The following is an 11,022-nucleotide window of genomic DNA, read 5'->3' as shown; positions in this document are numbered from 1 at the left end:
TAAAAATACTCTTCTTCGAAAACAAATGAAGAACATCTTTGGAACCCTTTGCTTGAAAAACCTTTTTCTAAGAAAGACAGAGACATTGAAATAAATGTAATTCTTCATAAAACTAGAAAAGATAATTCGGCACACACTGACAGAGCTTAACTAGACTTGACAGAGGAAATGGACTGATCAGCTGTCATCATCAGCCTAACCCGATTATTAGTATTTTATAATTATGTAGAACAAATACTGATTCAATTTATAATAATGGATAATTCACAAGAACACGGCACATGCAAATCAATAGATATATGGGTTTATAATGGCAACTGAGCCATGACAACACCACGCCTTGTAATACATTTTAACCTTGTTATCTACGTCATTTTTTTGTGATTACCCTTAGTTTTCATCGAAAGATAACAGTATTCCGAGAAACACATCAACACAGCATGGACGGCATCCACTGTCCTTATGAGTTCATCGGCTCTGATGTGTTTTTCCACCCGGATAACATTGAGGACAGCAAGTTCCGGCTCAGGCTCCACCAACAAATCATGCCGGGAATCATGACAAAACACAAAGTTGTTCTCTTCCTTCTTCCAGTTGGAGTGGTGGTATTATCAAGATGTGTGTTCTTCTTTCCGTGATAGAAAAAAAATCCACACATTCACTATGTTTCCTTGCCGCGGAGACCAAGGGGACCACGGTAAAAAAAACAACAAATCCCCTTCTGGATCAATGGCTCTGGGATCACGGGGATAACGGGCTCATCCTCCAGACGATTATCGACCCACCGAGACCGGGGCACACGGGGATGAATGCTCGGCACTCTGGGTTCTTTAAGTGAAAATATAACAAAAGACCTGGCTGGTCCTCCAGCCGATGGCCCCCCGGTGTCTCCGGGGGACCCGGTGAGTCACTGCGCCGCTCAGCGCCAGATCCGACAGGAGTTGTCCTTACTTCCTGCAGAGGAGCAGAGACAGTTGCACAGGGGGAGGTGGGGCAGGGTGGGGTGGGGAGTGGTGGATGGGAGAGAGGAAGCACAGTGGAGGGTGGTTCTTTTTTTTAAATTTTGTCATTAAGTGCTCCTGACAGGTATGAGCAGAGCGCTTTATTTTCGGCTCAAGGCTACAATTTTGACAGTGCGTGGTTGTCAGCGTGTTCACTCAGCGTGCGTGCGCCTGTATGTGTGTCTGCTTGTGTGACGGCTTGTTTGAGTGTGTGTGTGTGTGTGTGTGTGTGTGTGAGTGTGTGTGTGTGCGTGTGCACACCTGTAATGATGGTGTCGCCCTCGTAGTTGAACGCGCAGGAGAAGATCTCGTCAGCGTGGCCCTCCAGGACCTGCAGGCAGAGTCCCGACGCCACGTCCCACAGACGGGCCGTTTTATCAGAGCTGGCAGTCAGCACTCGGCTGCCCTGTGGGCTGAAGCTGATCTGGCAGCAGGGACACACAGAGTGAGTGAGGAGAGAGGACGTAAGGACAGACCGGAGGTGTGTGTGTTTGAGAAGCGTGATTGAGTGTGGAGAAGAGAGGTATAAAATAGATGTGTCTGGAAGTGTGTAAAAAAAAAAAGAAGAAAAATGAAAGTGAAAAAGAGAAGCGAACAAAAAAAACTGTGACCTTGTCGACACGATTATTACATTACAGCCGACTTTTTAAATGGTCACCACATTATCGGGCCTTCTACCCGGATTAAAGCTGTTCACTAGAAGACTCAAATAAATAAGAAGGCATGATGTCGTAGGGGTTAGAGCCTGGATGCATGAGGGCCTCAGATGCCCATTTTGCTTGGATGAAGGAAGTCATGATTAAATGATGCCAGCTCAGGGAACACCATAAAAGAGAAGTGTGTTTTTATTACGTGGACAGGAGATGGAATATGCCTCGGGAAGGTCCCGATATCATCTGGGTAAATGGGGGATAAAAGACTTGGATTTGAGTAGGAGAGCTTGGACGGGTGTAGCGACAGAATGAAGAAAAAAGGAAGTGAGAGCCATGGCGGAAAGGAAAGGAACGCACAAATGACGGAAAGAGATTTCGTTAAGCTATTAAAAAGGTAATACCTTTCATCCAAAACAATATTTGCACAGTTTTCAAAGGGGTATTTCTGTTGTCGAGCGTTGTTAATCAATCCCCTGAACATGACGGGGTAAAACAGGCCAGGCGGGGGGGGGGTCAAAAGAGGGGAAACGAACGATGGAATCGAGAAATTGTAACATACAAAGTGGAAAAAGAGCATGAAAAGAACAGAGAGGAAACAGGATGAGTAACGATGAGTGGAACGACTGACAGGCATGGTGATAGCGGGGAGGGAGAGTGTTGTCCTGTTAGGGAGAGATTAGTGTCATAATCCTCCAAGCAGGTCTGTTCATTAGGGGGGGGGGGATGCAATGCAGGTAAACACACTTTCTTCTCTTCGGCGCTGCACTCCCGCCTCCTACCTTCAAAACTCCTACCTTGTATGCTTTCAGCCATATATATCAGCCAAATATATTTATATATATTGTATACATGTATTTATATTGCTAAAAATATATTTAAATCTTCGTTTAGCTCAAAGTTAAGGATTGGTCGGATGTGTGGACAAAGTATAATCGGTACATGTCATTAAGGCACAGCCATCTTTCTATAAGGCTGCCTAAACGCTAGGCTTCGGGCATCAACAAACCCGGGTCCCTTACCCAGTAGCCAAACCCGCTATCCCTCCACAGCAACCATGAAGGACCCATGTACAGCCACCCACCACGCAATAGGCCAGCTCTTTGGGGTCCATGATGATGAATGTCCTGGAGCAGCTCCAGTGGAACATTACCTGCTCTGAATTCAAAGACGCTCCAGGGAAGAGCGGGGGAATATGACCGATGAGGTCATTCGTCTTAAGGTGTCTCCTTAAACATGCCCGCTACATGCGTGTTCCCATCCTGAGAAGACTCCTGTATGCCTTGAGGCTACGCTCTAGGGGAGCCATATCTTACATCCGACCCTGAAGTAGTCCTGACCTTTAAACACACCTTCCAGTAGGTCAAACAACTAACCACCTGGGCAATGTAGTCATCTGACCCCTCCCTTGGGGGCTGCACTCGACTGCTGAGCGCCTAGCACTCGGCTGCCTGGCTGCATTAAAGGAGAGCCACAGGTTTTTAAAAAGACCCTGTTTTTCAATGATTTGTTTTTTGTTCGTTTTTCAACAAAAGTGCTTGTTTTTGCCCCAGGTTATATTCTTACATTATAGACAGGATCCCTACAGAGGTATCCTTCTTTATTTCTTACCTTTCACTTGATCTGATCTGTTTGTTATATTGTAGTCTCACTGTTGTAGAATAAGAAAGGTGGACAGATGTTTTTGAGCTGGAGAGATGAGAGTATATTTTGGTTGTACCCCACACGGCAGAGCTTATTTTTATCTGAAATAATTGGGTGAAGGAGAGTTGAAATTGTAAGGACAAAGATGGAAATTTCCAACAATAACGCAGTAACCAGATTTCAGAACGAGAATTGTCCTTGAGAGAGACTTGGTTAGACACAATAACAAATAGACCGGATCAGGCAAAAAGGTAAGGACAGATTTTTTATTTATTTCCTTCCAAAATATTGTCTATACACTTATTGCTATTATAACTATCTGGGCCTGTCAGTGGCAAAATCAGGCACTTTTAGGAGACGTACATTTTACAGCAGGCAAAAGGATTAAAATGCAGCCCGTTTGCGTATTATGACTGCATCGTTATCGCTCAATACTGGACCAGTTAAAAAAGATCACCCGGAATCATCCGAATATAGCGTCAAAGTCGAAAAAGCATATCTTTACATTTCAATATCAAGATATGAGAGTGCCACCCTGAGGGAAAGGACTACCATCCAGGCGATCCAGCATGTTAACATATATTACCCTTCGGTGACAATTGGATCCACCTCCGACGGTGGAAATTGGGTTCTATTAACTGCAACTGACAGGGCTGTACCTGACTTAGGGCCCCACCTCCTCCCCTAAGCCAAGCCCATTTAAACCTACACGCATCACTGCTCATCCACAGCACACAGCCGGACACACGTTCTCAGCCTTGTATTGCCCCTGTGTCTCCCCTCAGTGCAGGCCACTGAACCCACAGGTAATCCCATGCATTTTACCTTTCCTAAATTTGACAACAACAACGGGCCTATTTTTATATACAAGAAATAGGACTCTGTGATCCGCCAACTGCCGCTCTACCTAATCTTTGCCATAAAATATCTATTCACAGCCATGACAGAGCCGCCATTTTGGGCCCAGTGACTCACCTTAGAGATCTCTCCCTGGTGGCCCTCCAACATCACCAGGCACTCATATGTGGCTGCGTTGTAAACCCGTGCTGTGCCTGTGCAGGACAGAGTACACAGGCCAGGTGGTTTATTGTTTTACAGGGTTAATCTCGTTTCACCGTGGTTCACGGTTGGTTAGTCTTGATTAACCATTTGTAAAACGCATCCGAACAATAAAAACATAAATGCTATTCCAAGATAGAAAGAGAAACTGAATAATTTGAGGGTGGACGGTTCGGTGTGGAAACATTACCGTCAGCCGAGGCGGTAGCAATAAGCTGCCCGGTGAGGTCGAAACACACGTCCAGCACCTCTTCAGTGTGCCCAGTCAGAGTTGTCACACACTTCCCATCCTCTACAGACCACAGCTAGGGAACATCGGAATTCCATTAAATCATTTCAATTCAATTCAATTTTATGTGTATAGCCCTCAATCACCATTACAGTCTCAAAGGGCTTAACAGGCCAAATATTTATTAAACCCCCCTGACCCAAGCCCCCAAGAGGGCAAGAAAAAAATCCATTAATCAGCAAGGAAGAAATCTTGGCAAGTGGGGGAACCCTCTTTCCAGGGATGGTCAGGAGTGCAATGAGTGCCATGAATGACATACATACATACATACATACATACATACATACATACATACATACATACATACATACATACATACATACATACATACATACATACATACATACATACATACATACATACATGCATACATACATACATGCATGCATGCATGCATGCATGTATGTATGTATGTATGTATCAATGTATCAGATGTATCAATGTATCAGATGTATCAATCACCATTACAGTCTCAAAGGGCTTAACAGGCCAAATATTTATTAAACCCCCCTGACCCAAGCCCCCAAGAGGGCAAGAAAAAAATCCATTAATCAGCAAGGAAGAAATCTTACATACATACATACATACATACATACATACATACATACATACATACATGCATGCATGCATGCATGCATGTATGTATGTATGTATGTATGTATGTATGTATGAAATGCATAACAATAGATGAATCATTCCTGCTATTTGTGTAATCTTGCTAGGTAGGTGACCATGGTATCGTTGTTTGATTTTTCACTGTAAAGAATGGCTAAGTTACACACTAACTCAAACATTGAATCAAAAAAACGAGGGACTTCAGTTCACTTTCACAGTGCATAAGCAGGCACAAACTGGGCTGACGAGCACTTTGGAGCGCATGCCATTTGGGGGAAACGATAAGCACCAACATACACACACACACACACAGACTAACATACACACACAAGCACGCAGCCGTTAACTGCCTTGAGTAGCCTCATTTGGTACGTACCCTCGAGAGGAACGCAGCGGTGTGAATCATTTTTTCACTTGTGGGCTTGACTCATCTCTCGGCATAATTAAGGAACTTAAGATTTGGGGATTTAATTTCCTGTGTTTAAATACGGGGGCTTAGAGCTTGGGAGAAATGGAGTGTGAGATGTGAAGGAAGTCGAGACGTGCGAGCGCGTGAAGGACTGCAACGTTGCTCGTGAAGCCATGTTTTATGAATGAGAAAAATATTTAGTAAAATGCTAAAATACAAAAGGAGTATTAATTTGGAGCAGGGAGCAGATTCGTTTTTGTTTGGTATTTGGTGGATCTATCTTTCCCATGATGCTGCCACTGTTGGCCCCAAGCACCGCGCTCCATGCTCACCTTGGTGGTTTTATCCATGGAGCCGGAGAGGATGAGAGAGCAGTCCCAGTTCAGCTGGACGTTGGTGATCTCACCGCTGTGGCCCATCAGTGTGTGGACACGTCTGAGGGCAAAACACACACTCACGCACAAACACACACACACACACGCACGCACGCACACGCACGCACGCACACACGCACACACACACACACACACATATACACACACACACACATATACACACACACACACACACACACACACACTGTTGTGTTTATGTAATACAGATAGTGACAAATTATATAATATACATGAATAGATTCATGTATGGTAAATCAATCAAGGGCATTCCCCCACGGTCAGACAAATGCCTTTCTCCAATGACCTGTCTCTCACACACACACACACACACACACACACACACACACACACACACACACACACACACACACACACACACACACACACACACACACACACACACACACACACACACACACACACTGGGTGTGGTGTGGAGAAATCTGACCTGCCTGAGGCCACCTCCCATAGGGAGACAGTGTGGTCGAAGGAGCCGGTGAGGAGCAGGTCACCCACGGTGTTGAAGGACACGGTGATAACCTCTGCCGTGTGACCCTGGATCAACAACACAAAGGACAAGAACCAGAAAACATAAGAAATACAAAAACATGTGACCAACATTACAATGGATTGTTTATTCATTAATTTTGATATATCCATCGGTCCATTGTTATTTATCAATCATTTATGAACATATAATAAGATGATTTCATTTTTCTATTTTATTATAATAAAATAACAAATATTGAGATCAAAGAACTGCAACAAATAGAGGCAGAATTTCAGGGAAACAAGGTCTTTGCAACATAGCTCCAGTCCCACAGCATATCACAGGGTGCACCACCATTGGGAAAATAGAGAGTCCATTAGTTCCCTGGAGTAGGTGAACATTACCCTATTAATACATTACTGCTGTAGACCCCATCCCATGGTGAGGGGATATGGAGGGGGAGAGAGAGAGAAGAGAGAGAGAGAGAGAGAGAGAGAGAGAGAGAGAGAGAGAGAGAGAGAGAGAGAGAGAGAGAGAGAGAGAGAGATGCAGGAGGCGGTGCTCATCCACTTGCATGAACAGCCCTCTGTAAACGGTCATTATAGTCATTCCAGTGAATGAATAAATGACTGTGAACTTTTTCAGAGCTGGATGTGAGGACAGTGCGATGCTTCTAATGGAATTACAAAGTGGACAAAAGGATTAAGGATAGGGCCAAGTCACCATGTCTTCAACCCCCCCTCTTCATGTGCAGTGCTTTCCTAATATCGTGATCTGGGTGTTCAAACAACTTGACTGCTGGTCACTGCTATCCAAATAAACTGTAAAAAATATTTCAGGTCACAATTGATCAGGTTTTTTTGACCTCAAGAGAAAAAAACACTCTCTTCAGTAGATCTGTGCGCTGCATATGGAACTACAGTGACAGAGAGAGAGAGAGAGAGAGAGAGAGAGAGAGAGAGAGAGAGAGAGAGAGAGAGAGAGAGATAGAGAGAGAGCTGTGTTAAGTCTTAAGTATGCCCGCAGCAACCGTGTCCGGCACACTGGGGTGAGCATGAAGACAGGAACAACAGAAGCTCACTGTCAGAGTCGCCACCTCCTCGCCACCCTCCACGTCCCACAGCCTGGCGGTAGTGTCCATGCTGCCCGTGGCCACAAGCGTACCCTGGGGGCTGAACGCCAGGCACACCTACACCAACACAACAACAACACCGTCAGGGCTTAGTAGCTTCTTGGTCTGCCGGCACAACACCCAGGGCTGGTCAGGACGAGCCTCACTTGTTCCAAAACCCACCCCTCTGTATTTTCCTACTGTATGTGAATAAGACCATAGTTGTTGTTATTCAATTATTCCAGTTGGATTTTAGCAAGCACCTTCGGGGAGCATTAATCAATCAAAGAATTAACTAATCACCAAGAGGGCCCACATACTATCTCAGCCATGTGTCCACGAAAGGTATGCAAACATTTCCCAGTTTCTGAGCTCCACAGTTTGCAGGTCTTATCAAAGGAGCCGGTGGCCACCTTGTCCCTGGAGAGGAAAGAGAAGAGATGTTGTGATTAACTTAGAATAGAATGTGATTTTCCATAATCCCCCAGTACACCAAACAGGTATGTGCTAGTCCATGGGCCTTATTCACCCTGTGGCCATCGTGGTTCCATCGTGATTTAGAACCTAGATGGCCTCTATGGGAATTTACACCACTGTTTCTTTACCCATAGGGATTGTTGAATGCAATAGCATAGACAACATTCCTGTGTCCCTCCAGTGTGTGCAGCTCGGCACCCGACGCGGTATCCCATATTCTGCATGTCCTGTCATAGCTCCCAGTTATGAAACTGCAGTGGCGGAGAGACACAGAGAGAGAGAAAGTGAGAGAAAGAGGGGGAGAGAGAGAGAGGCGGGGGGGGGGGGGGGGGGGTAAGTGAGAGGAAGGTAGAAGGGTAAGAGAAAGAACGAGTTAGAGATAGAGAGACAGGGGGAGAGAAAGTACTGTTTATCTTAGAGCACCCAACAACTATATAAACTGCCTGGGGTTTTCTGAAACCCAGAGCAGTCCACCGGGTGTTATAGATAAACTCACCTCGAACCTGATTTATTGAAGGCAACATTTGTCAGTGGCAATATATGTGCCTGAAGGGCCTGCAGAAAAAAAACAGAGGAGAAGATTACAAAAATATGAACTCTCTGAGGCAACATACTTAGCTAACTGCATTAATTCAATGCCCATCTATAATCTGTGTCATACTCATACCCATGCATAATTACTCTGACTTTGATGTCATGGTAAGACCGTTTTTTACCAGCTGCTGCTCTCTAGTGGGGCTTTGAGGCATTAACATTAGACTAGTCACTTATTATAGGTTAGCATTCAATACATTTTAGTGTGTATTTGTTTGATAGGTACCACACTCAAGATACTGATGGATAATATATGATAATAGACCACTACTGAACACTACTGTTTACACTACTGAAATATATTACCCTCAAAGGGAAAGGGTATTTCTAACAAACTATTTCCTCTGATTTGCTATAAAATCAATCCTGATTAAATACATTGTTTAATGTGGGGGCATAACTGGAAAATGCATTAAGAACATGGTCGTGCAGTTTGATCATCTTGTCAGTGTTTATCAAAGTGGTTCAGCAAAGAGTGTATAAGGGAACAAGGTATCATAATGCAATCAGGACAGGGTGAACGACATCTTGCGTAACAAATATGGGTCAACAATTTCCAACTCAACCCTGTGTCGGTTGGAAAATGTAATCTCAAAATGTTCCTTTATATAGAAAGAGAACTGGTTTACTCAGGGATGGCAGGAAAACTGGGTGTCCAGTTGTATAAACACAGGGTCTGCTTCCGGTTACCTTGAAGAGATAGACGTTCTGGTGTTCCCTCTGGGACAGCTTCTGCTTGAGTCGGAGGATCAGCAGTTTGACCTGCTCCACACGGGTCTCGGTAACAAGTGGTTCAGTTTGCCTGATCTCAGCTACCAACTCATCTGGATCAGAACTACAAGGAATTATTGCAGTGATCAAATCCTTTGCCAGATATCGATCATACATAAAAACAAGTATCAGTGATGCATGGCTAGGACAATTAACATAATATAATGCACTCACTCTGGAGACAATTCCAGCAAATCAATGGACTTGGTCCTCAACTGTCCCCCTTTTTCATACTCTAGGATGATACCTTGCAAAAGAAAAACATAACCAACGAAAAATTTGTATGGCTGTTATGGCTGTTTCTGAGTCAGCAGCAAGTAGAGTCTGAGAACCACTTAAGTCAATTTGTGTGTATTTTATTATGCTTAGTATAGCACATTTCACACAAAATGGGCACCTCAATGTGCTTCAATGTGCTACAGTTAATTTCAGAAGAGATCCCATTGAAAATCGTATCATCAGCATTTGTTACATAAATAATGGAACAAAGACACAGCAAACAAGTAAAGCAACAATACAAATGAACAGAGTAACAGATTAACGATGCCTCGTATCATACTTTGTAGCTCATTCTACTTTTCACTGTCTACAAATGAGAGTTTAATCTGGTCAGACGCCTAGATAGCTAGCATGTTATTCGTGAACTCTTTGTTGTTCACAGTTATCTTTAATGTTTAGTTAACACAACCGCTGATTCGTCAATATTTCAGACAACCGGGAACATGTTTTCTGCACTATCAAAAATAATTGCATTATTATAATTAAATATGAATTACCTGGTGGATAGTATCTTATAAGAAACCGTTTGAGTTTCATGTTGCATGTGATGCAGCAAGCAGGAGCCTATTGGTACTGTCAACAAACCGTTGCTACGACAACGGCTGAACTATGGGTTAACAGGAAACAAGAATTCTAAACAACGACGCATTCTGCCATAGGAAAGGACTACATGGACCATGGTTTTACGAGTAATGCATTTAATAAAGTTTCGACCAATTTATTGTTGTTAAATAAAATAAATCGAAATTTTGAGAAAATCTACGTATAGCAAGTGACACATCACTAATTATGCAGAGCACAATGTTGAATAGATAGACAAGCTGCATTACCTGTGCCAATACACGTGTGTCCCTGTTGTCCAGGTGGTCAAGTCCATCCCGTCTGGCCAGGAACAGGCTTTTGTCCATAGAGATCTTCTCCTGCAGAGAGCTCTATTCTTCTCTCCAAACATCCTCAAGTTCTACACAGGCTTGCTTTGAGTTGCTCCCAGAATAACGTAGCTACCCAGGAGGTGGACATGCAGCAGGTTATTTACAAAAGCTCAGATGAAATCCATTTTCCTGATTCTCAATCATTTCATTATTGTTTCAAAATAATTTATATTCCATTTACACTTTTGTTGAAATCATCTGAGCAGTTAGGAAATCTACAACGATGGTTCTTCCAAGGCAGAAGATGAAGAAATATTCAAACAAATTAATTTCAATGTGCAGATAACAATACACATTGAGTTTGAC

General features: G+C 43.6%; 1 protein-coding gene across 1 annotated transcript; it reads right to left on the bottom strand.

Annotated features, from left to right (window-relative positions):
* Positions 1-919: 919 nt before the first annotated feature.
* Positions 920-10,321, bottom strand: daw1 (dynein assembly factor with WDR repeat domains 1; the record flags this gene model as incomplete). Its single annotated transcript, XM_079732283.1, has 13 exons — positions 920-954; positions 1,263-1,425; positions 4,271-4,347; positions 4,545-4,659; positions 6,000-6,102; positions 6,511-6,617; positions 7,634-7,741; positions 7,984-8,083; positions 8,269-8,391; positions 8,637-8,695; positions 9,425-9,569; positions 9,680-9,752; positions 10,282-10,321. The coding sequence occupies 13 exons, from the start codon at positions 10,319-10,321 to the stop codon at positions 920-922; spliced, it is 1,248 nt and encodes a 415-aa protein (XP_079588409.1).
* Between the last annotated feature and the right edge of the window lie 701 nt (positions 10,322-11,022).

The sequence above is a fragment of the Pollachius pollachius genome, assembly GCF_949987615.1.
Source record: "Pollachius pollachius genome assembly, chromosome: 3".
NCBI lineage: Eukaryota > Metazoa > Chordata > Actinopteri > Gadiformes > Gadidae > Pollachius > Pollachius pollachius.
Note: the sequence above shows the minus strand (reverse complement) of the source record. Positions and strands in the feature narration are given on the sequence as shown.